The 27,452-nt window shown below is 41.2% G+C and overlaps 1 protein-coding gene across 4 annotated transcripts in view; it reads left to right on the forward strand.

The window, feature by feature from the left end:
• The window catches only part of CEP70 (centrosomal protein 70), a 443,636-nt gene that overhangs the window by 272,189 nt on the left and 143,995 nt on the right, over positions 1 to 27,452 (forward strand). For all 4 annotated transcript variants that reach the window (XM_069224317.1, XM_069224319.1, XM_069224321.1 and 1 more), the window contains 2 exons: positions 8,458 to 8,556; positions 25,634 to 25,798. In XM_069224317.1, coding sequence (XP_069080418.1) covers positions 8,458 to 8,556; positions 25,634 to 25,798 — 264 coding nt within the window. The remainder of the gene's footprint in view (positions 1 to 8,457; positions 8,557 to 25,633; positions 25,799 to 27,452) is intronic.

Raw genomic sequence — 27,452 nt, forward strand, 5'->3', positions numbered from 1 at the left:
TTTCTACCCCTTGTCAGGTGTAGTAAGCAATATATAAATTCAGTTACATACAATATAATTTGTGCCTTTTCTGTTCGGATAAACTCAGGCTAAGGTTGGTTGGGAACAAGGCAGAGATTGCCTTTCAATTGCAGAGGCTGCCTTTGTCATCACAGTGTTAATGGGCAGTCATTGCATCGCCTGTAAAACAATGAGGAATGCTAACGCACATGGCCTTGCATAGCAAGAGCCCCCACCATGATGTCCATGACAGCATAGTTATAATCACTGTTGACCCCCCTCACACACACACACACACACACACACACACACACACACTCTCTTCTTTGAAGACACTTTCTAGCAGCACAGAAGCTGAGCCTCTTTCTGAATAATAGAAAATGTTTCCCAAACAGTTCTCTGCCCAGGCACTCCCAGGAGCTGCAGCCTGGGCTACGACACACGGCGGGGGTGTATGGGATGGGGGACTGAAGTCCCTTTAGCCCAGTGGGCATTGTGCGCCTGGAATGAGATGCTTGGGCGCTGCCTCTTTGTTTTTGATTCATCCCATGGACATGCCACTGCTCCTAGGCTTACGAGTTTACGGACTCTTGCAAGCTGCCTGCAGGGATTATTGGGGCGAGACAGGCTTCATTGGCAGAAATTATTTTTTGAGACTGCATCTTTGTCCTGTTTGTTTCTGGGGAGATAATACAAATTAAACTTCACTGCACATGTATAGTTTTTCGCTCCGTTTCCACCATCATAATTAATGCATGCCAGGCATGTGTTTAGTGTCACCAGGGGCTCAATTATTGAGGCAATTGTTTAGTGGTTTCTTTTTTCCTTGTGGCCAGATTCAATGTTGCATTAGAATGGATTCCTGGTAGTGGATACCCACAGTAATCTGTATGGTTTAATACGTGGCCCAGCTTCTTATGGAGACCGTATAATATATATACACTGCCCTTGTGAGCATAATTAATCCCATGTGCCATATCTCTCTATTTTCTGGCAGTGACTGTTACTTACTGTATCACTGTCCGAGTGGTGATGTTAGGACATTATCATTTTTTTCCACAGCCTTTTTGAGATCATTAATTTGGAGTAGACTGGTCAGCAGCGGGTTGAGTTTGTGCAAGTGGTTGCTGCACATCATATTGGATTTGGTCCCATCAGCCACAACGCCATAGTGTAGATGAAATTACATCTTGCCACACTGATCCCTGGACAGTGGTGGTGACTTACCTCAGCTGGTAAGTCCTAATAAGTAGGAGATTATATCAGACATATAGGTTATTTTGCTTTTTGCACATTGATTGATAGATGATTCTTTTATCCTCAGGTGTCTGCTGCATATATTTTCGTCCTGATGATGACCCTTTCCTTAAATAATTGTGTATTGTGGGTCGAAACGTTGACAACTTCTGCAGTGGACTGATTTTTAATTGAGGATTTCAACATTCCTATATTGAGTGCCGTTGATTCCTCTATATGTCCCTATCAGCCACTTGTATATATTTGCATCTTGTATAGCACTTGGGCACTACTCATTCACTTAGTCACTTGCAGTGCACTGTTACACTTTTAGGAGCACCTGATATATGTTTGATATTTAGAACCCAATTAAGTTTCTGATGTAAATAAGGCATTTCTTTAATAAATTAATTTGTACAAGTACAATGTATCTAATTGACGGTTTGTTGACAATTATTGCAGTGGAAGCCTAGAATATACTTCATCCTTCTGGACCATTTGTGTATTTTTTTTATTGCCTTACCCATGTCCCAGGTTTACTGGGTAGCCCAATAATCTTTGCAAGTCTAAGTTTTAAGTCAACAAAAGACAAGGGCTGTGGATACATGTGCAAGAGCATGCTCCCAAATCCTTCCCTTAAAGCTGATGCCTGTAGCAGCAAGTTGCCAGTTTTCTGTACATGGCCAACAAAACCTACTCAAACCCAGACACCTACAGGCCTCTCTCCAGTGGCTAAGATTTCTAAAGCTCTGATTAAGTTTGCTTTTGTGCCCGTTGGTAAGGCTTCTGAAGAAAAGAGAGCAGAAAGCAGAATTTGCTTTGTTTCAGAGGAGAGACAACTATTTCAGTTTGGCATGGTGGTTTTATAGTTCTTTCCCTTTAAATTATGTTTGGATTGTTCATCACCCTGCAATGGGATTGGTTTGCTTAAGAACGCTATGGGAGCATGTATCCAGTAGAAGACCATGTTCCATACCTTTGGTAACACTTTTTCTAATGGCTACAGTAGCTCCCACAAATTCATTGTTACACCTCCCCTCTTGAAGAAATATTTTCTTTTTACTTTGGGTCATTTTCATGGGACCATCTTCTACCTTCATAGCCTTGATGGAAAAGTTAAACATTTTTGAGACAGAACTTGTCATCAATGCTGGGCGCTCTCATGAGGATATAACTTCCTGTGGAGTAACTGTGACTCTATCAGGTGCTATCAGACATTGGTGACAGGTACGCTGTGGGTGAAATTTCCATATCCAGTCAGGCATACACAAGAAATCTGCAGGAACTCTTGTATCCAGTAGTAACATTATCAAAGGTAAGTGCCTTGTTCTCTGTAGCCTCAAAAGGTAAACCTCAACGTTGTTATGTAAGTACATAAGGGATTGATCTTGGATTTGTGACTCTGTTGGCATGCTTTGAGAATTCAGAACTTTAGACAAGGTCCAGAAAAATGGAGGAATGAAAATATCTTCTCATATTACTGTTTTACCTCTTTGGGGACACTGTTATTTTATGATAAGCTCCTGTCATAAGCAGCTGTCTCAATGGCATGTGGCACCATGCTTCCCTTCCAGGGAAATCATTATTCATCAAAAGCACTGAATTATTCCGCCCACACACACAGGATACTGGAACACCTTTTGGAAAGTATACATATGTATGTGTGTGTGTGTGTATGTATATATATATATATATATATATATATATATATATATATATATATATATATATATATTTATTTTTAAAAAAGCCAATTGTGCTTCAGCTGGGTCCCAGAAAAAAAGTAACCCCCCCACCCCCAGCTTAAAAGCATTTTTTTTTTTAAACGTCCGAAAAAACTGTGGATGGATCTGCAGATTTTTCTGACATTAAAAAAAATAAAATTAATAACAGGACCCGGGGCGTGCAAAAAATGAGGAGGGGTGCACAGGGCTCCCTCCTGGGCTTGCAAAGCCCTGGGAACCACCACCTCCCTTGACCTAAACTAATAAGGTATCTGGGGAAGGGTGTCTGGCCCCCTCAGCCCCAGGGACCACCACCTCCCCGGGGTGAAGATTTAGATGTGCGCCTAGTCAGAGCAAATTCTTCACTTTCTGCAAGTGAGAGGGCTCAAACAGCTCTCATTTGCAAGAAGTTAAGTTGTCTTCTGTTTCCCTTCACGCAAATATGCGTGTAGGCAAACAGATGAAGACACTGTTCCCACAAGCAGGGAGCTGCTATTTAAAGCAACAATGCTGGCTCCTGCAGGACGTGGGGAGTTGGCTAGGATTGCGGGGGCCCTCAGGCTGCCCTCTGTCCTGTCACTCACTCTCTCTGTTCCATCCCAGGAATGGATAGAAGAGAGAGAGATTGCTTTTGCAAAGAAAGAATCAGACTAACAAGATATTTGGTAAGAATGTTATAGTTCCATTTGTATGCAGAGCAGAAGAGAGTCACTTCTGACCCAATGGTCAAGATCTTGGGCTGTCGCTCAATAGGCTGAAATCCTAGTATCACTTGGCAGTGTGTCTTTTTATTTTCTAGTGTTTTCACTATTAAACATTCCTAGTGACAGTACATTGAAGTCTTTTTCTCCTCAAAATCTGTGGGTTGAATGTCTTAGCTTAGTCTGGAGACTGCACAGTAGGAAGTCACCTCTGGCCTAGTGGTTAAGGTCCCAGGCATGCACACTAAAGGATAAGGGTTCTAGTCTAGGTGAGTCTGTGGTCATTTCATACTTTAGTTTCTTGTCAACTATAAATATTTAAGTTACATACTGAAAGGTAATCTCACTCTTTTTAATTGACAAAATAATTTCTTTTGAATTTGTCCTGAAATATCTCATTCTAAGTATATCATTCATCAAAGCCTTTCTCCCTCTCTCTCTCTCTGTGGGGTTGGGTGTCTCTATCGATGTCACACCGACATTTCTTTCTAGATCAAAAAGGAATTGTAGATCACACAGATGTCCGAGATTTTGTCACAGCACAGTAAACTATTCTTCTTCCACATCTTGTATTCAGTGATACTATCCTACCCTGTCTGAATCTCCACCTGCAAGGGTTTCGTCTGTTGATAACATGAACATTTTCAATGGCATTTTGATGAGAAGGGCTGCCAAGCCGAGTATCCCATTTCTTAAGACTCATCCAAAGACTTCAGTCATCTGTGAGAACTTGCACTGTCAGAGAGCAGCCTGTCCCTTGCTACTTCTAGTTCCAGGTCTACTTGAACCAACAAAGGAGTTATTTCTTTATTCTACTTCTGTGAAGTAGGCTCCAGCATGTTTACATATAAAATAAGCTGCCTCATCAATCTCTTCTTGAGATCTGACCAAACCCCTGAGGTGCAGTGGGGCGCACCATCGTTACCTCATTATATTTTACTGTACCTCTTCAAAAGGAAAATAGGAAATTAGATGCAGTTGACAGAATGTTCTGCACTATTTCAGCAACTGCAATGAAGACTGCCACTGCCCACTTGGTCACTACAATAGCTCTTTGTGGGGGTACTTTACAATATTTCCAGGAACAACTGCCTAAAGAAGATAGACAGAATTCTTCAAAGGACTGGCAAGAGACAGTCATGGTCTCCAGTGAGATCTTCTGTTGCTGCCTCTTTCAGTGGACATGCCTGTGCATAGCTGCTGCGATGGCTTAGCCCTTAGATGTTCTTCTTTGACTACCTTTTATGGACCTAAAATCTGGTACTCAACAGAGAATCCTGAATAGTCCATTCTCTGTAACCACTTTGTTTGTAGCCCATATCAACAACGAGATGCAAATCAATAAGTCTGAACTGGAAATATTGAAGGCTTTCAGCCCTAAAAACTGTAAGGAATGCAAAAAGCACCAGGTCAAACCTTACAACTGACACTACCAACAGCAGAGGTTTCAAACCAAACAGTAACTCTCCTTTTCTGTTCACCTCTCGGGTAGGGGTAAACATCACCATCACCTGAAAGAGGGGAAGAAAATAACAGCAGGAAAATGGGTGCTAAATATTGTTCTGGTGGCTAATCCCTATGCAGATGCAGACCATCTATTGATTCCATTACACCCTGGGAGACATCTTATTGTTAGAAAGAGTTGCTTCATGTGGAAGACAGCGCCCTCCTTATCAAAGATGCAGTGGCACCTGTTCCTCTGCCTTAAAATTGTAGGGAAGTTGTCCTGTCACTTTCTGAAAGAAAGTACCAAATCAAGAATATTGTTCAATTCTAGACCTCAGGATGGAAACAAGTACTGAAAAACAGGGACATTTTGGCTTGTGGTGCTTCACTAGATCTACCGTGAACTCCATCAAGGAGACTAGACGTATGCCATAGCTCTCAAAGATGCATACTTTTGCATCAACATCATTTGAAAGAAACACAAGTTTTTTGAGATTTTTGGTTGGAAATGTACAGTACCAATACAAGCTCTTACCCTTCAACCTCCATTGTGCACCTCAAACATTTTTAAGTGCATGGCAGTCGGGCAGCACATCTCAGGAAGATGGGACTGTACACCTATCCCTAGTTGGACAACTGGCCAATGAAGACTCCAGCACCACTACAACAAGACCCTGCCTATATTTCTTCATCTGAGTCTCAGGGCCAAATAACAAATCTGCAGTGATGTTAGTGCAATATATTCATTATCTGGGAGCAGTCATAGGCGCACTTTCAGCAAAAGTGTATCCTTAGGAGGAAAGACTATTTTCAATATGTTAGAAGTGTCGGAATCTTCTAAAGATGGAGCATCTGACAGCCTATCATATTTCATATTTTCTGGGGTCACTGGTGCCTTGCCTATTTCTAGTCAAACTCCTGGCTGCAGTTGAGACCATTGACAGGGACTAGAAGGCCAGTGTTACTGGTTCTCACGCAGTTGGAATGATAAGTCGAATCTCTTGCGGACTGCAGTTGTTTCACTTCCTTAGTGGTGCTGATCCACCTGTCTCCCAAAAGATATTCCTATCAAACTGTAGACCCAATCTCAGACCACCTGTCAGATGTCCTTCCACAAAAATGTTCTGTACCTTTAAAAGGAAGAGTTTTTTTAACTTATGTTTTCAGATCATTGATTCAACCAGATGTCAAGAAGAAGCCGTACTTCCATATCTTCTTGATGTGGCAGAGTCTTGGCTTCACTATTGTTCAATTAAAGGTAAATTATTACCACATACAAAAAATCTTCACAGCCCTTTTTAAAAAAATAATCTCTGTTGTTAAGGACTTTCTAGAACGTCAAATGAAGGTTTACCCTCCCTTAAGGAGACGTTCCCCCTACCTGAGAACTAAATGTGGTTGTGACCAAATTAATGTGCCTCGATGTGATCCCATTCCTAAGACTGCTCTTCAGCATCTATCCTGGAGGATGACTTTTCTTGTAGCCATTACTTCCGCTCTCAGGATGAGTGAGATCCAGGCCCTTTGTTGTAAGAAACATATATGGTTTTCCCTAAATACTGTGCCTCATTTAAAGTACAATGGTCTTTATTCTGTCCATCCACCTGGTGGAGGATATTACATCTGCAACCCTGACAGACAGAAAACTGCCATATTTGGAGATCACCGATGGACAATCTCTGTGTGTTCTGAGGAATCACCATCCCAGCAGTGGTGGGCAACCATGTTTTAAGGAAGCTGTTCAGCATGCAGCCTCCACACACTGGATGTTTTCTCCAAGAGCATGGGAGTCATTTTTATTCTGTCCAAAAAGACATCAGACTGTCTGCATTAAATACAGCGGGCTGTCTGATGTCCTTACTTATTTGGCCCCTAGTCTGTTGGGGCATTGGAGTACTTTTTCTGACAGTGTAGCCTCAAAGTCCATCGGCGTTTAAAAAACTGATAGTCCACCGACTCAGAATAGAGAAGGTTGATCAAAGGTTTTGTGGACAAGGTACTCCAAGTAATCCATCACATTTGTAGAGAGTACCCCATCCCCCAAACTCTGTATCAGGCCAGAAATCGGGATGAAGACACATCAAAGTTTCCTTACTAAAGTGGTATCTGATTTCCATGTTAATCAGACATTTGGTTTTTTAACTTTCGTCCAAAATCCTTTGTGTTCAGCGTAGAGGTGTTTACTTTAGTTGGATGTTAAACGGGTTTTTTAAATTCTTTTTAAATAAGAACAAATTTATAACAATCTGACCATATGTATAACAATTGTGGTTCAGTAAGAACCAGGCTAGCTATTTCCAAACAATCCAGTTTTATTTGGATTGTTTCTTGTGTTCTTTTTTGCTACAGTAATGAAAACAAATCTTTATACATTAGATGGAGAGCACACTCTACAATGAGTAGAGCTGCTACTGCAGTGCTCCTGAGAAACATCTCAATTGCAGCTATCTGTAGGGCTGTCACATGGCAGTTTGTACCGACTTTCATAAGACATTATTGTCTTGGCTCAGATACTGGAGCTGATGCTTAAGTGGGCCAAGTTTCCTTTCGGAATCTTTTCAGTCAAGCTCTGTAGTAGATTTCTCCTTTGCTCTTTTTCCCCATCTTTGGAATGGATGCACTTGCTATTCTATTTAGCTCTTAGGACTAACAATGAATATCCCATGAATGAGAATGAATTGTTACTTACCTGTAATTCTAGTTCCTCTCCAGAGGACTCATTACAGTCCTAAGCAGCCCACTCTGCACCCCTGAGAAAAGGCAAAGTGAATTAACCTTGGTTCTACCATCATCCTTCCGCAAAAAAAAAAGAGAACTGGCTCAACCGCCACCTACAGGGCGTGATGGGATAGTGGTGGTATGCTATTCTGTGAAAGTTGTGCAGTTTTCTCAGCCCTTCAAGCACTAATCTCTGAAGCTACATTGGCCCTATTTTCTCTCACCCTGCTTTCAAGTCATTCAGTTAATTATAGTGACTTTGTTTCTATTTAGAATGATTTACTTTTTTAAAGTAAATTGCAGAGAATGGGACAGGATAGGAATTGATAGGCTGTTCTAAAACATTTTGTCTTAGTTTTCTTTTAAAAATAAAAGCATATATAGATTTTTGGGAATGCTTTTTAGAAAGGGTGCGAAATAGAAATACAGGTTAATTACATATTCTGTGTATATTGTAGGTATTTGCACACAGGGTTTTTGTGTTGGCAAAATTGTATGTTGTGCCTTTATTCTATTTATGTAACATTACCTTACATGCGTGGTACCCTTGGTAATTTCTGGTAGTACATTTGCTTCAAAAGGAATATCACTGTTGACAGATACTTAACAATATCTTCAAACATTTTATTCAGAGTGCCTGCATGATGGTGAACATCCAGGATGTCAAGGATTTGGATTCTGTTATTTCCTTAACAGTTAAACAATCTGAAGAATATTCAAAACTTCAACAGGTAAAGCCCACTCTCGATCTACCACTACTTTCTTAATGGCTGTCTGTCGTTTATGTACTTTTTAGCATCATCCCCACAGTTAGAGGTTTGCTTGCAGCATGTGTTACAAAGATGCACTATATACATTACTAGCAGAACAAGATTATAATTGAAGATGATTCAGTGTTTTCGAGGACTTGATAGGACAATAATTTTTCCCCAGTGCAACAATCACATTTCCAAAAAGATTTTGTTAAAAACATTCTGGTGGATGATGAATGCACTTATGGGTGAATTAGTATTTTTTGAATACATAGGAATGAATTTAGATCTTATTCTGGAAAGCTCAGATTATGCAAAAACAAAAGCATTGGATGCTCCAGTTTAGTCTGAAAGATGAATCCTTGTCTCATGACTTCATAATAACCGAAGTGCCTTTTTGGGTACAGTGCAGTGAGAGATTAATTAGCAGAACAGCAAACAAAAGTAAAACACTGTATAGAAATTAAAAATATGGAGAATAAATTTAATGGCAGCGTAATTAAACTATGCAGAAAACAGGATCTCCAAATATGGCTAAGATATATAAGAATGTAATCTTTTCTTACTCTACCAAGCTAAAAAGGCAGTGATTAAGGCCAGTATTTTATTGAGAATGGGATAAGATGGGGAGCCCTGGCTAGCAGGAAGACCCACAAAGGGTGAAGAATCACTTAAAATGCACTCTGTAGTCATGGACATCAGTCACATAGCTTCCTCAAGCACAAAAAATATATACTGCCTTTGCTCAATATTACAAGAATCTATGCGGTGAAGGGACATCTTTGTGCCAGGACGATTTAGATTTTTTTGTTTCTAAAATAGAATTCCTCGCCTTCTCCAATGCAGAAACAAATTAGTTGGATGCTGCAATACAAACTGAGGAAATCCAAAAAATCTATTAATTTTGTGAAGGTCACAAAGTCGTATGGCCTCTACCAATTAAATGTGGAATATTACTAGAACATTAGTTATAATTGCTCCAGTTTTGTGTGATGGTTTTAACATTCTATTTCAGGGGATCTATGTTGATAGTCATAAGCACTGAATAGTCCTACCCACATGCAGGGATCCTGGAGCACTTTTCATAGTATATCTTCATAAGTGTAGATATTCACCTTTCTTCAGGAAGGCTTGTAGAAACACTTGAAAAGAATATTATGCAGCCGATAATGAAGGCTATGTTGGCCAGTTTCTTCGGATTGCCCTTAAAAAAGGGTAATGAATACCAATGTGTGTGTGTGTGTATATATATATATATATGTATATGTATGTATATGTATATATATGTATATGTATATGTATAAATATATATATAAATATAGCCAAATACTTTAGTATTACCCTTAAATCTCGTTCACAAACCCTCCTTTTTAAAAGGAAAGATGAAGGAAAAGAGGACAGCGTAGCCCTATAGGATGCCATTATGTGAATGCAAAAAACAGTGCCTGCTCCTTTAAGGGCCCAGAGACCACCAGCATCACATCATGCCCAGCAGGTGGCAGTTGTTTCAGTTCTTTTTTCCTGCTCCTGGTGACAGGATCTTGGAGATTGGAGCTCAGCCTTTTTTTATTTTTTTATTAATCAAAAATCCCACTAGGAATTTTTTGAAAGCTGATTCCCTTGACAAATTTCATCTGTCTCTGTGTTTTTCTGATATAATTTTTTTCTCAGTCAAATGAAATGCCATCTGCTTTTGACAAGTGTCCTGCCTGTGGAAGAAAGAAGGCCAAGTCAGGCTTTGTTTCTGACAGAGGTCCACACTGTAGGACGTTTTCCAGACATATCCTGATGGAAAGAGAGAAGATTCACCTTCATGGTGCAGGGAAGTGATGCAGGTAGCAGGTGCAGTCTGAAGGTGGGACATCCAGAGAGCGAGGAGAGGTCAGTCCTCTATCAGGGCTCTTCCACCTTCCTCTGAGGACTCAAGGTGTGGGAGATCCAAAATGAGAAGCACAGCCCAAAAACAATGTTGTTTCAGGTTGATATCGAGGGCACCAACGTCGAGACAAGGTAGCTTATCTACATGTTCACCTTCCAGGACTGGGTCGACGTTGAAGAGGGTCGACATTGAGACATAGAAGATCGACATCTAGGGAGACTATGATGTTGAGGCACAGAAGAAGGTTGATGTTGAGGAGTGTGTGAACATCAAGACCATTCAGACCAGCGGAAAAGGCCAAAAACTCAAGACCAACATCTACCATCATCCCCAGACTCTTGAGAATTCCAGGGTATATTCTCCGTCATCAACTATAGTTCTGGCAAACTCTCCTCCTTTTTCTTAGTCTCCTCCACCGCCTTTTTTTCAGCACCTCCAGCACCTCTTCTGCAAGTGACAGTACCTGCTCCACAACCGTAATCTGTGGAAGTTTTTCCTCCAAGGCATTTACCTTTTCTGTGACAATCAAGTTCCTGGTAACACCATCATCCATGGCACTCCAGCAATCGCCCCAGGTCCTGGCATTCCTCATCTTGGCCATTCTCCAGACACTTACATCACCATCATGCATCCAGGTCACGAACAAGGTCAAGACATCGTTTGACCTATTATTCTTCCACTTCTTTGACTAGCACAGGCAGATACCAATGCTGTCTGATTCACCTTAGCCACGGGTCTCTCCAGTGGATGATATTAACACCTTCCAGGCGGTCCTGGGGAGAGGCGCTGTGAAATTAAACATCCCAGTGCTGGCTCCTGAACCATCCACATCGGTCATTTTCGAGTCGCTTCATCATACATCAGCGTCTAGGCCTCTCCTACCATTAGATTCAGTTCTCTTACAGGCAGCAATGAACTTGTTCCTCATGCCAAATATGCTCTGTCGAGGCTGCAAAAGAAGTACAGACCTCCAGAGCAGAACCCACTGTTTCTCCGCTCACATTCACCCCCGGATTCTGTGGTCATCCGTGTGGCAAAGAAGCACCATTCCACCACTCCTTCGCCTACAGTGTCGTCAGACAAAAAGAGTAAAAAGTTAGATTCAGTTGGACACAAGATTGTTGCGGTACAGCTGCCTCCACCATGAAGGCAGCAAGTGCATCGTCTCTCCTGGGCAGATGACAGACCCTTGTGGGAGTTGTTGCAAATATTTGCAGAGGACCATCTTAAGATAAGAGAGAGGATTTCCTCAAAGTGGTCAACAAGTGGATGATGGTCTCCAACCAAATCATCAGCTCTGCTGCTGAGCCATCATTACTAGCAGTTCACAAATACTGCCACTGGGTGGCCTTGAGAAGGCATTCATGGTTCTGCCTTACAGACCTCAAACATGAATCCCAGCAACAGATTCTTAACATTCCATTTTTTGGATCTACACTATTCTGCAGTCATAGGGATTATAAAATGATCCAGATGAAGTCCGAAATGGAGACCCTAAAGGCAGTAGGTGTCACAAAAGCAGAAAGAACATTGAAGGGCCTACAAACATTACCAGCACCTTCTAGACCAGATACCACTCTTTCCAAAAAGATCCCAGATCTCTTCAAGAAAAAAACCCAGTCACATAGAATAGAGGTTAAAGCTGATTTACACCCTTTTCCTCAATCCCAGGGTGTAACCCCCTTACCTCCGGAAACCTCATCACCCTTGGTGGGGATAAATGGTCATCTAGCCGAAGAAGATGCACCCCATGTGAGGTGCGCGTCCCCTCCCCCTATTACCATTCCTTGTTCAAATAGGTTCTCGGTTTTGGCTTCAAATCCTGTAAGTCCTGGTCACTTACAGACCTTATGCGAAGAAGGTTCTGTTAAAAAAAAAACTCTCTGGATGCAAAGATGGGCAACAATGAAGTTTCCCAGTTGGATATTATTTCTCTGAAATTAGATGATGTTAAAAGTCTATTGGTAACTTTGATGAACAAAATTGCTGGACTTCAGGGCCAAAAGTCTGGTTGTAACTGTAATGTGCCCTATAAGTCTGTCCCCTCGTCTGATCTTCTGATGGATTCCACAAAACCCAGTCCCCTCAGTATAGGTGACAAAATGACATCTTCCTCTACACATAACACCGTTAGGTGTATTAATGATAATTCCCCAACATGTGGCAGGAATGGTAGGTTTGTTTCTCAATCCATGTCTTCCGCATATGAGCGAAAGTCTCAATCAGGTGTTAATAAGGGTGGATTAATTTTTGGACGGGGAGATATAGTTATTTCACGTCCAAAAACTTCTCAGTTAAATCCAGGAGGAACATCCTCGGTAGTAAGCTGCTGTGTTAGTCCCCGTCCTGCCACTAATCCTGATCATATGACATTATTGCAGACGCACGTCCCTAATCAAAGGTCCAGAAGGAGGAGGGAAGTCGCGACTATCTATTTAACTAGGGTACCAAAGCTACCTCAGGGTAACGGAGAGTCGAGTGATTCACTAATTAACAAAGTGATTCACTGGATTCGTTCACAGAGGAATTGCCGCTCTGTTATCCGGTCTGATATATGCGAGGCCCACAGACATAACCAGTTAGGGTCAGAATTTGATTACATCTCGATTCTCTTTAATGATTATAGTCTAGCTAAAGATCTCCTGGCCTTTGATGCACGGACACGCACACTATGTATTGGTAGGGTATCGAATCTTAGACTTAGCAGTCAGCCGCCAGGGGCCCCGCTATCCAGAGAATGTTGTACATCCGGAACTATAGCAGCTGGGGCTATTCCCTCCCCAGATAATTCTGTTACTTCTAAATATGAGAACCCTTCCCCCTCACTCTCTGAATTGGACTGACTGTCTGCCCCCTGTACAGTGCTTCCAAAAACAGTAAATGATGTGTGTCAATTTATAGGGACTTCGACTCCTGCCCTACCTATGAGAACAAAGTCAATATCTCCACCTCCTAAAATTAACATCATGTCCTGGAATGTAGCTGGAATTAAGCAAAAACTGGATGACCCGGAATGGGTAAGCCTTGTAAACAAACAAGATATCTGTCTCTTCCAGGAGACATGGACTAAAGAACAGTTATCCTTACAAGGCTTTACAACCTATTTCTCTGCTGCCCAACCTGCCTCTGGTGGATTCGGAAGACAGATAGGAGGTTTAATGATTTTACTGAACAATAAGTTAGAATGTGATCACTCTGTGATAAAGTTTAACTCCTTTGATCTGCTGGGTGTGCAACTTACATTCCGTCCTGGCTTCAAAATTATAGTTTTGAATATTTATGCTAGATCTGTTCCCCGTGGGTCTGATTCAATTGTTCTTTCCCAGTTGACGGACTACATAGACGCTTTGGACCCTTCAGTTTTTCTGATTATAGCAGGTGATTTTAATTGTTCTTTTGTGTTGGACAACTCCATTAGCAATCTGACTACTGAGGAGGACGAACATTGGGGTATTCCCCAATCTAAAGAAATGGTACTTTCGCCTGTTTCCTGTGTTGCATTCCAGATGTCTTCCCTTTGCCTGAACTATGGCCTGAGAGAATGCAATGGCCGCACTAAATCTGACTCAGAACGAGCCATTACTTTCAAGCGAGGGCTTTCCTTTAGTACTATTGATTACATTCTTTTGGACATTAGGCTATGGTCAAGTTCACTTGATATGGAAATTTTACCTCGCTTGGATAGTGATCATAATCCTTTGTGTCTTGTATTGACTAATCAGGCATTTTTAAGAGTCCAGCACTTAAGGATTACTAATGTTCCATTCCCTCATTTGAACCATAGACGCTCTAGGGTCTGCTGGCCAAAGGTTGAATGTAACCCGTACTTAATTGGGGAAATTTATTCATCTTTTTTAAAACTCTTTGTAGATTATGAAGATCAAGAATCCTTGGATATTCCTATTATGGCGATCCACACTAAGATGGTCGATTCCCTTCAGGGTATCTTCTATAAGGAAACTTCCATTAAATTGAGACCCGCTGACACCCTTCGCAGGGACTGGTATAATCAGGACTGTGCGCAAGCAAGATCCACCTTAAAAGAGGCTGTTAAAAATTCTACGCATGCGGCTATTAAAGAGGCTCGTTGTAGGTATGCTAATGCCCTGAAGCGAGCCAAAAGAGACTGGGAGAATGAGACATGGCAGAAACTGCTTGCAGCAGTCCAAAGTAAAGATGATAGCTCTTTTTGGCGGTTGTTGACCTCCAGTTCGAAAAGGGGTAAGGACGATATTGGGTTGCATATACAGCCCGAAAGATGGGTGTCCTACTTTTCTGAAATCTATGCTTTGCCTGTACAGCAAGCTCTGGAGGACCCTGCACATGTCGAGTGTTGGGCTGCTAATAAGATCTCAACTGAGAGAATTGTTTTTACCTTAGCTGAAACCACAGCTGCTATTGATTCTCTGAGGCCAGCAAAAGCCCCTGGCCCGGATAAGATTCCAGGGGATTTGTTCAAATCAGAACCTAAGATATGGGCATGGTATATCAATTTGTTGTCTAATGCCATAGCAGCTGGCAGCCCTATTCCAGAGTCTTGGCACGGTGCTGAAATAATACCGATCTATAAAAAGGGTGATACAGGGTTGCCTGTAAATTATCGACCTATTAGCCTTATTGATATCCTTCAGAAGACGTTTGCCAAACAAGTCTTAGTGAGGCTTACTGACTGGATTCAAGACCAGCAAATTTTATCTCCTTTACAGGCTGGGTTTCGGCCCAAAACTAATACTATGGACCAAGTTTTCAGGGTGTCATTACTGTTCTGGAAGTATGTCACCTTATCTAAGCAAAAACTCTATGTGGCTTTCGTAGACTTAAGATCTGCATTTGATCTTGTCCCAAGAGAGAAACTGTGGGAAGTATTGTACAAAATTGGTATCCCAGGGAACTTAGTGCATTTAATCCAAAGATTACATGAAAAAACATTTGCACAAGTAAGATGGGGCAATCAGGGGGAACTCACAGACAAAATAGACATCAAGAGAGGAGTGCGCCAGGGTTGCGTTCTTGCCCCAACGCTATTTACACTGTTCATCAATGAGGTGGTGCAAGTCGTGTCCAATTGTCAAAATGACGCCCCATCTTTGAATCACCATAAAATTCCAATTTTGTTATTTGCCGATGATTCTCTCTTGATCTCCAGAACCCCTATGGGCCTCCAGGTACTCATGGACAAGTTCAGTTCGTTTTGCGGTGACTACGGTCTGGAACTTAACCATAGCAAAACTAAACTCATGACTTTGGGTTGTGGCCCCACCAAGAGATATTCAATATTTTACAATGGAACGCCCCTAGGTTTGGTAAACTCTATAGATTACTTGGGGGTGAGAATCAGCAACAATCTGCATTGGGGGGCCCAAATCGACAAAAGTTTGGCTCGCCTGGTACAGTCATCTGGAGCCATTCTTCGTTTTCATAAGTCTACTTCTGAGAGAGTGATTACTCCAATTATTAAAATTTATAGAGCAAAGGCACAAAGTGCTGCGGTCTATGGGGCAGAAATTTGGGGGTCCTCAAACACTGGCAGGCTTGCAGTGGGGGAAAACAATTTCGTGAGGTCTACTTTGGCCTGCCCTCGCAGTACCCCACTGCTGCCATTGTTCTGGGACCTTGACCTTCCACGCATCACAGATGTAGTTGCCCTACGACCTCTGCTTTTTTGGGTCCGTGTTTGGTCCACCCCTGAGTTATCTACATACAAGGAGTCTATCCAAGACATCTTGGATAGACCTAATGTACTCACCATTCCCTGGTTTAATCACATCTCTAAATGGTTTCACAAATTGGGTCTTAGTGAGCTATGGAGTCATCCAGAAAGTATAAGGAAGGAGCAGAAGAATCATTTGAAAACGGTATACTGGACTTACGTCAGGGAAAACTATCTGCTGTGCCTTACTCACGGCAGATTGACCTCACAATTTTTTGATTTTAAATGGTATCCGTCTTTTGAATCTTTTATGGATATAATTCTTGACCCATTAAGTAAGAGTTTATATATCCAGTTCAGATATGGTTGTCTGCCTCTCAAATCATATGGCAGTAAGTGGAGTGCAACTACAAGATCTGATTTATGTCCGAGCTGTACCCTTAATCCAGAATCCATTGTACATTTTATGTTTTTATGTCCTGCCTATTTGATTGCGCGTCGAAAGTGGTTACGGCCAGTGTGTAGGAATGTGGGGGTAAGACATTGTATTGTTGCCTTAAGAATTCTGATGAGGGAAAGTTCCCCCCCCTTGCCCTGTGCGGTTAGTAGGTACATTACAGCTGCCTGGCATGTACGTACTAATCACTTGGGGAAAGTTGCTGATGCGGAACTTACTTCCAAATAAGGACAACATGAAAAACTGACAATGGAATGTTTTAGTCATCAAATTTTAACCACACACCTAGACTGGAACAATACCCCATGATTGATTTAAATGACAGTCAGTAGGAGATTAGGTGTTTGGTTTTTATGTGTTTTAAGGCCGTAAAGGATGTTCTTTTTTATTCCTCTTATTTCCTTTTTAACATAATTTTTACTTATCTTTTATCTTTCTACCGGTGGTTGTTTTGCTTTTAGGGTTGAAAGTAACCAATAAAGCTATGTATGTACAAATATAACTGTGGGAGAAAACAATTTTGCGAGGGCTTTGATAGTGTGCCCCCGAAGTACACCACTGATCCCAATGTTTCTTGATTTGGGGCTAAACCAAGTAGCTGATTTAATTTCCCTATGACCTCTATTATATTGGATAAGGATTTGGACCACCCTGAATTGGATTTATACAAAGCATCATTGCTTGACCTGCTAAAGAGACCAAATGCAGCTATTATTCCTTGGATTAAATATGTGTCCAATTGGTTTTGTATCTTGGGGTTTGGAGATTATTGGGAGAATCCCCAAAAATTAGTGAAATCCCATAAAACTGCTTTGAAATCAGCTTACTGGTCCAATGTATGGAACAATTATATTTGTTGTAAAACTCATGGTCGATTATCTAATCTTTTTATTGATTTTAAGTGGTTTCCGCAGTATGAATCCTATTAAGATATTATACTAGATCTACAGGGCAAAGGTTTATGTGCTAGATTCCGTTTTGGGTCCTTACCAATGTTGTCTTTAACTTGCAACTGGGGGCCAATCACTACTTCAGATATATGTCCGGCTTGTGGCGGTGCCCCGGAAACAGTTGAACATTTTATGTTTTTTTGCCCAACATATTTTTTTCCACAGTCAATATGGATTCGAAAAACCTGTAGGGAAATGGGGCTGGAAAATTGCAGTATAGCAATAAGGGTTTTAAAAAAGCCATAGATCAAATTAATTAATTTTAGCAGTCAGCAAGTTTTTAGTGGCAGCATGGCATACACGTGATCACCATTTTAATCAAGGACCCACGAAGCGTGCCCAGGCAGGATTTTAGATGAATACTCTGATATCACATGTATGTATTTATTTATGTGTTTTTTTTATAAAATTATTTAATCATTGTACAGATTATAAAATGAGTTGAAATTTTTCTTTTAATGTATGTGATGCTTTCATGGTTAATTGACCGAATAAAGCTTGAATTGAATTGAATTACCAGCAATGTTTTTACCCACACAGGGTTCAAACCCCTCACAGGAACCCAGGTTGCCAGTAACACCAACTGTATAGGCCTTACTAACAACAGCAACGTTTTCAACCCAAAGGAAGAGCCCCTTTAACAGCATGCTCACAGGGGGAAGCCTACTGCATGCTTCAAACAATGAATCTCCACTTCTGTTACCCACTCAAGTAGGGAGAAGTATATCTTATTTCCTAAAAGAGTGGCAAGCGATCACAAGAGATGCCTGGGTACTAAGTACTCTTCAGAATGGGTATTGGCTCAGGTTCACCAATCCTGCTCCGAATATTCCAACAAATCCATCCAATCACCATCAACCTTCTGCAGAAGCATGCTGCGGAGACTGTTCCTCCCAAACAACAGGGAACAGGGGTTTATTCCCATTATTTTCTGGTTAAAAAAGAAAGGTCCCAGAAACAAGTGCAGACCCATTCTCTGTTTGAAACTAGCCAACAAGTCGATTACACGAGAAACATTTTGGATGCCAACACTGCATCAGCTATATGCCCAGATACATCAGGGAGACTGGCCCAGTTCGATAGACTTCGAAGATGCTTACTTTCATATCCCAACAGCCAAGAAACATTGCAAATTCTTGGGGTTCGTCATGGGTCACAATCATTACCAGTACAAAGTGCTTCTGTTTGGCCTCAAATCAGCCCCCAGAACTTGTATGGCAGTTGTAGCTTCACATCTCAGAAAGCTCCAAGTTTCCATCTACCTGTTTCTAGATGACTGACTCATCAAAGTGTCAACACCTCAAGAAGCCTAACTACATTACCAGTTGACCAGCAGTCTTTTTCAATGATTAGGTCTGCATGTCATTCATGTCAAGTCAAACTTGTCTCCAGTCCAAACGCTTCATTACTTGGGGGCCTCCATTGACACCATTCAAGCAAGTGTGGGTCCTTTGGAGGAAAGAATCAATCTGTCAGCAGTGTCACTCTCATGATAGTCTCTCACCCTACATAGTGACCTTTGTCATCCCTTCTCAGCTCAATGGCTTCATGTATCTTTCTAACTCCGAACGCCCGTCTCCACATGCAACCTCATCAGGAATATCTTGAGGATCAGTGGGACCAACTTATGAGCAAATGGGAGGACAAGATTACACTCTTCCACCAAATGCAAAGCAGTATCTGAAATGGTTGTGCTCTCTGACTAATCTGCTGCAATGGATGCCAATTCATCAGGATGTTCCTTCTCAGCCCATTGTAACTGATGACTCCTTGTTAGGATTGGAACCGCACATGGATCACGTCTAAATTCAGAGAACATGGTCTCTGAGAAAGAAGACCTATGACATCAGTCTCCTCAAACTAAGAGAAGTTCACCCAATGTTGAAGGCGTTTCCCCCATCCTTCACAATGCAATTCCTGTTTGTTCAGACAGATAACACAACAGCTATGTACTACTTCAGCAAGCTGGGGAGGGACGTAGTCCAGACCTCTCTCTCTTTCACAAGGCCCAGACAATTTGGAAATGGCTGATAGCCAAAAACCTTGAAACACTGCTACTCATTTCCCAGGTGTTCAAATGTAGAAGCAGACTCCCTAATCAGGGTCGTTCAAGAAAACCAGGAATGGGTCCTTCACAATGGCATCTTTCAATACGTTTTTTAGAATATGGGGCGCTCGGCACATACTCATTTGCCACCACAGAAAACAAAAAATGCCTAGGCTTGACCTCGAGGTTCTTCCAACCAGGGACACTGGGGAATGCCATATGGATCGAATGGCCTAGCAGATTTCTTTATGCCTTTACTCCAACTCCCCTGTTTCCATCACTTCTCATCAAACTGACTTACTTGAGTGCCAGAATGAGCCTGATTACACCATAGTGGCCATGCCAGTGGTGGTTCACATACCTCCTCCACAGGTAGGAATGTCCACATCTCAAGCTGCTGTGCAGACATGATCTTCTCCTGAAATTTTGGGACCAGGTGGTTCACCCCAACGTCTCCTTCTTGAGTTTGGCAGCATGGCTCCTGAGCTAGTTCAGTATAGGCATCATGAACATTCTCAAGGAGGCTAAAGAATATTCAAGACATTCAGACTATTTATTTGAATGGAAGAGATTTTTCATTTGGTGTTCTAACAAGAACGTGAATACAACAATCTACCAAGATGATTCTTCCATACTTACTTCATTTGTCAAAATCTGGCTTACAATTCTCTTCCAATAAGAGTTCATTTGGTGGCAATTACTGCCTACAAAAAATGTCCTTCACAAACCTCCATTTTCAAAACACCAGTTATCAAAGATTTTTTTAGAATGGTTGGAAAAGGTTTTGCCATCCATAAAGCGTTCATCTCCTCACTGGGAGCTCAATATAGTCCTCTCACGCCTCGTGCAGGCCCCTTTTGAGCCCATTTCCTTGCAGCATCTCTCTTGGAAAGCTTCTTACCCCCTAGCGATCGCATCAGCATGCATGGTTAGTGAAATCCAGATGTTATGTTTTCACGAACTATACACTGTTTTTCTTTCCAGTAAGGTGGTATTGAGGACTCATCCAAAATTCCTACCTAAAGTCATTTTGGACTTTCACATCAGTCAGACCATTTCCTTGCCTACTTTCATTATGCACCCTTCCACACCTGCTGAAAGGACTCTCCATTCTCTAGATGTTAGGTGAGCGTTAAAGCATTATCTGGACAAGACAAAAGATATCTGAAAGTCGGACCAATTGTTTGTAAACTATGTGCCAGTCCGTACAGACCTCACCACATCCAATGAGTACATGACTCAATGGATAGTGTACTGCATCTATTATGCTACCAGAAAGTAAATAAGGTTTTGTCCGGTAGACCTAAAGCTCATTCCACTAGAGGTAAAGCAGTTACTGCTACTTTAATGAGGAATGTCTCTGTAGTTGAAATCTGTCAAGCAGCTACTTTGACACGTTTAACAAGCATTATAGTTTGGATTCAGATGCTAGAACAGATACTCAAGTAGGACAGGTCTCCCTGAGAAATGTATTTGCTTGAGTTGCTTGATAAGTCATTCCTCTATCTTTTACACCGCTCTTGACAGGGATAGGCTTGCTGTTCTATTCACTGCTTATGACTATTAATGGCGATCTTTGAGAGGGAAGGAATGGTTTCTTACCTGTTATCCCAGTTCTCTCTCAGGGGAATCTCCATTGAAGTCATAAGAAATCCTTCCAGCTCCCTGGTGGAGATGACAGAGGCAATTATTGGACCTACCTGATACTGTCACATCTCATGAAAAAGTGCTGAAGCAACAGACACCTCCTGGGCATGATGGGGTACTGGTGGTCTCTGGGCCCTTAAAGACACATACACTGCTTTTGAATTCACATTATGGCAGTCTGTAGGGCTTCACTGTCCTCTTTTCCTTCATCTTTCTCCTTTTTAAAAAGGGGTGTGTGAAAGAGATTTAGGTTTAATACTAAACACACACACACACATATTGGTATTCATTACAACTTTTTGTAAGGCAATCTGAAGAAACTGGCCATTATAGCTTTCATTATAGGCTGCATAATATTCTCCTCAAGTGTTTCTACAGGCTTTTCTGAAGAAAGTCGAACATCTACACTTAAGAATACATATAAGGAAAAAGTGATCCGGGATCCCCACACGTGTCTGGGATTATTCAGTGCATTTGACTTCTATGGAGATTCCCCTGAGAGCAGTGCTTAATTTGTGCTTCTTGTTTCCGGTGCGGAGCACCAGCACTTATTTTTGAGGGCCGGCGCTTATTCTTCTGCGTCAAGCATTTACTGCAAGCAAAAGACACACATGGTAAAGACGGAGAAAGATAAAAATGAAAAAGCGTCACAAAGGGAGAAAGCAGAAAGCTTCAGGAGTGAGCTGAAGGGACAGGAGTGGCTGTAAATGGATTGACGAGTCCCGAGATGGCTTCAGGATTGCGCTGCCTCAGTATTCTGTGTTCACACATTTAATTTCAGCAGCCACGTGCTTCAGAGGAGGGCTTGGGTCACCGGCATGTTTTATTTACAAATTAAGCACTGCCTGAGATAGAAATGAGGTTATAGGTCAGAAGCCATTCCTTATACAACAAACATTCTTACTGAATATAAGCAATCTGCATTGATAACAAAGATGCAGAAAGTGGGGAAAATCTTGACCAATCGTGGCCTTTACACACAGGTAGCCCTTTACTCACAGATAGCCCTTTTAAATCTATGTGTAACAATCTCAAGAGAATTTTACAGAGCAAATGGAGGGAGTGATTAAAGTATAAAAGCTGATCACAAAAAAGGGAATGTATGGTAGCCATAGTATCAGTTGACCAGTATTTTAACTGTATGCTAAAGCCTGAAAAGCTGTTTTGCCCCAATCGTGATGGGCTCACAAACTCCTGTTTGCACCCAAACTAAAATTGTGTTTTAAATGTAAAACTTAGGTGTTTGCTCACCCTAGAGGTGAATGTGAAAACCTTAAACAAAACATAGAAGCAAATAGCACAGATGCACTGTTTGCATTTCGACAATTGAGAAGAAGATGCACTATTTACACTGTTACTCCCAGTTTCTGCATAATTGGACACAAAGTACACACTTTCTAATTTGCAGTTCCCGCACTATCACAGATTTGTGGGTGCAAAATGTGTCTTACCAAAATGCAGCCCTGTAAAGATGGGGCCCTACGTCGTCAGTGATGATTGTTACACAGAGAGCATTTGATTGAGCGAATTTGTCATTTGTAAAATACTCACTCCGGAGATCTGGACTTGGGGATATATTGACTCAGTTTTCTAAGTGCTGTCTACAGTTGCAATGGGAGTTGTGATGGCAAATAAAAAAACATCCGATTAAGACAGAACAAGAAACTTGTCAAAGGTTCCCCCTGTTAGTGTATATTTGGTCTAGTAACAGAACCACTTTAATTGGCCATTTGTAAGGACTAGCCCTTAGGGTAATTTATTTCCATTATGGTGGCATAATCTCATGTTATGCCAAATTCCTGAAATTACACCATGTGGCAAATTTTTGTACTGGAGCATGGGAACAACATGAATGACCAGAATGTGAGCGGCTGTTATTCGCAGCACTTGTGTTTTTTTACTCTTTTTTAGTGTAGAACATATTCTCACATCCAAGTGGATGCATTTCTTGCTAAAGTATACTGCTAAATGCAGATTTTGCATTTTCCAAAACGATGTGTACATTTTGGGGAATTTTGCATTACTATGCAAAGCAAATTACACCGATTATGCACAACCCTGTTTAGGATCACTTTAAAACCCAGTTTTCATTTAAAGGTAGAGAATATGGGCCAGCTTGGGGTTGCAGAATGAACTGCTTAAATAATATTTATTAGGGGCATCATAATTTATGACCCTCTGCGACTGGCTACAATCATAGTCATGATGGCGTTCAATCCTTGTGATTGTATACCAGCATGGAAAACATATGTTTTAAAATCAATCCCAGTTCCTTAAAGGAACTGGAAGTGCTTTTTTTAAATGTATTGTTTCTTGGGAAAAAGGTCCTGTTTGGAAACCTGCAGTGTAACTAGCCCGGGTCCCCTGGACAACTACCTAATCCCCTAAAAGCTCCCACTCTGATTCCTTTAGTGGAAGGGATCCAAAAGCCCCCCCCCCCTTTTTGTTAATCATTTATCACCCCAACCTAGGAGTCTGTAACTGATCAATAGTTTATGTCAGGAATTATGGTCGCAATCCATTGATAAATAGGGTAACCCATTGCAATTTGGTAGGAACTTCTATTGCCCCCTTTTCAAATTGTAATTTAGCAATGATTTCTAAATCCATGTTGCGATTCACACACATTTTTCCAATTTTCAAAAGGGGATTGGTACATATGTAAACGGTTTTTGGGAGTTGAAAACCCTGTATTTTACTGAAATGGTAGGATTTGAGACTGCACAAAGCATATGTACATCTGGCCTACAACCTTACTTTTACCACAACAGTGCCTGGGACTCACCAGAGGCTCTCTGTAGTTACAGGTAAACCCTTGGTGCACCACACATTCATATGGTGTGTTGCTGAACACCACTCCCAGTTTGCATATTTAGGCATCCTCACAAACAGGACCAAACTGTTAATTCTGTGCTCATGGTCACCTGGATGGCTGTTCTGCATTCTGTTGGGTACATAGTCAGCCATGGCAGTGGTGAAGCTCTGGAATGTGGCAGTGGGAAAAGTGTGTCAAACTTGGTTGACATCTTTGAATGTTTAGCTGACAAAATGATTAAGAAGGAAGAGGCATGTTCAAACCTATGACCTACATTTCCCAAGATGGGAGGTCGTCTAGAGTAGACAGTTGGAATTTCTCAGTCCAGGATGAAGTATGAGTCGTTCCCATGATGTCAGTACCTGGTTGAATATGTATGGGAGGCACACACAAGCGGAAGATGTGCTGCAACACACTCATTCTCAATTTTTTTTGTTGCATTCATCACCAGTTTATACTAGATTTTTGTCTATGATGCTTCATCTCTTGCAGCTGAATTCCTATTGAGTTTATCGCCTGATTCTTCTCTTGGACTCATCTCTTCTTGATATCAGGAGTGGTTTTAGCGGTTTTTTTCTACTAACTGTAACACTCTGAAGTTGCCATCCGACACTTAGACTATGCAGGGTGACACCGAGTTTACTGTTAGGACTTACCATTTCCTCAGGCATTCAAGAAGGAAAAAAACCAAAATGTTACCTCTTCACCGGCCTTTTTATCTGAAATGATGGTAGTGGGTATTAGAGAAGGTCCAAGTTGTATAAGTTTGATTAATTTTCTAAATTGAGAGGTGGTTCTTGATCATTTCCTAACTGTCATTTGTCAGTAAAATGTTTTCTAAGACTCACCAGTAGATGAAATGTTAGTTTTTCCATCAATTGTTTTCTAATATGTAAGTGTAGGGCAAGAAGGTGGGTGATATTATTGATCAATAATGAAAATTGATATTGTTCTCAACCATTCATCCATCAGAAGATGATGGTTTTCACATGATGGACATCAGTGAGCAGCTTATATTGTCTTTGTTCCACTCTGATATTTATGTATCAGATTTGTGGTAAACTATGGGTACTTTTTCTGAAATGTTACAGAAAAAGGTAATGGTTCAATCTTTTCAGATATCATTTTAATTGGGTTCATCTGTTAGTGGAGAAAATGCCCTCTCTTACTACACATATACCTAATAACTTGATACTGAATGCAGGTGTAATGCAATGTTTGTACCGTATTATGGTAGAAGCGTAGAGATTGATCCTTAAAATTTGGAAGTCGCTAAATATTCAGATGGGTGATGATTGTTGGTTAAAAGTGATGCTATTCTCTAAAGATGAGCAGATGGGAGTCCAGAGAAGTATGCATTGAGTAAAATATGGTCTCTGTTCAATTATTTATATAAAGATTGAATTGGACATCTTCTGTTTATCCAGTAATGTCTGTTTTTTGTTTATGCATTACATTTCTGAAATCCTAGTTTTCATGCTTTCTTTATTGATCTGTTATTTTTGTTGTATAATTGGGATATATTGATTAGTTTACTGAAGTGTACCCAACACTAATAAAATGTTAAGAAAGCATTTTACTAAAGTAAGATTGCCATGTATTGTGTTTTAGGTGCTGGCAAGCATAAATACCTTGGTTACTGGACACAAAGCACCACAGTTGTTATACAAACAGAGTTGCCGACAACAATTTAACAAAGATGACAGCCAGAAGACTGGATTTGAGCACCTTCTCCCCACCATAAAAATGTGGGCAGATCAGCTGATTTCTTTAAAGGTAAATATACTTAATACCTACGTTACAATCTTTTGTGAGTTCAAATCATGCATGTTGGTGGAAATTACTTCTCAATTCATAATTGTTTATTTATTTGAAGCTGACTGAGCAAGCTGGAAAATAGTAAGGAAATGAGAACTTTAAAAGCAGCATCATTCTGATGACGGGCTGTGGAAAATATGTTGATTGCATTTATTGTTAATTTAAGACTAGAGTTGTGCCGCAGCCAAACCAAAATTAAAATACATTTTTTACAATAGGACATAGATACTCACCATAGTGTCTGACACACATTTTATGGATATTTAAGACAAGATGCATTACAGATTTAATTTGGAATTAAATATCATCCGAGCCTCAAGTCTTTCCTTCCCCGGCCGCATGAAAACGTGTGTATATTACCGCTGACAACACATTTCCACATTCTGCCTGAATATACAGGGTAGAAGTTGTCAGCCTGTGTACACCTTTGCTGATGCACTTTGCTGAAGAGTGTGTATGCTGTGAAATTCCACATGTGGTATGAAAGAAGAATGCGTAACATGATGCTCTCAGCAGAGTTCTTTTTGCCCTCTTTAATGAGAGATAAACCACAGATTCTTTTGTGCTCTTTCAACACTGGTATTTTTCCTACATAAACCTTTGTACTTCAAACAGTACTCAGTATTCCTTCATTATTATGAATGTGGAAACCTCTCTAACGGTGTTGTCTTGTAGAAGTGGTCATGGAAGTTCCTGTACATCTTTCTTCCAGACATTAACATGTTGATATGGCCTCAGATTTGAGAACTCCGTGTCCAGCAAATGGAGCCGATTTTTCATCCCTCTTTACTATTGCTGAACTTGTGGGCTTTGTTCTGTGCACCTAAGCATTTCAGAAGGAGGCATTGTCTTGATTTGGGATGCTAGAAATGACCAGGAAGCAGTAAGGGAAAAAGTGGATTACATTCTGCTATTTTGGATTTAGAGCAAAAAATGGCATTGTTTAGGCTACTTTAAACAGGGGCGTACACTTTATTGCAGTGGTTCTCTACCTTTGGTCTGGGGACCCCTGGAGGGTCCACTAAGCCTCCTCATAGGGTCAGTGACTGCCTAGAAGATTAACTAATATTAGCAGATTAATAAAGTGTGTAAGGAAATGCCTCCTTGGCATGGTTACCCCCTGACTTTTTGCCTTTGCTGATGCTAAGTTATGACTTGAAAGTGTGCTGGGACCCTGCTAACCAGGCCCCAGCACCAGTGTTCTTTCCCTAAACTGTACCTTTGTCTCCACAATTGGCACAACCCTTGCACTCAGGTAATTCCCTTGTAACTGGTATCCCTGGTACCAAGGGCCCTGATGCCAGGGAAGGTCTCTAAGGGCTGCAGCATGACTTATGCCACCCTAGGGATCTCCCACTCAGCACATGCACACTGCCTCTCAGCTTGTGTGTGCTGGTGGGGAGAAAATGACTTTCGACATGGCACTCCCCTCAGGGTGCCATGCCAACCTCACTCTGCCTGTGGCATAGGTAAGTCACCCCTATAGCAGGCCTTACAGCCCTAAGGCAGGGTGCACTATACCACAGGTGAGGGCATATGTGCATGAGCACTATGCCTCTACAGTGTCTAAGCAAAACCTTAGACATTGTAAGTGCAGGTTAGCCATAAGAGT

The sequence above is a fragment of the Pleurodeles waltl genome, chromosome 3_1 (genome assembly GCF_031143425.1).
Source record: "Pleurodeles waltl isolate 20211129_DDA chromosome 3_1, aPleWal1.hap1.20221129, whole genome shotgun sequence".
NCBI classification, from domain to species: domain Eukaryota; kingdom Metazoa; phylum Chordata; class Amphibia; order Caudata; family Salamandridae; genus Pleurodeles; species Pleurodeles waltl.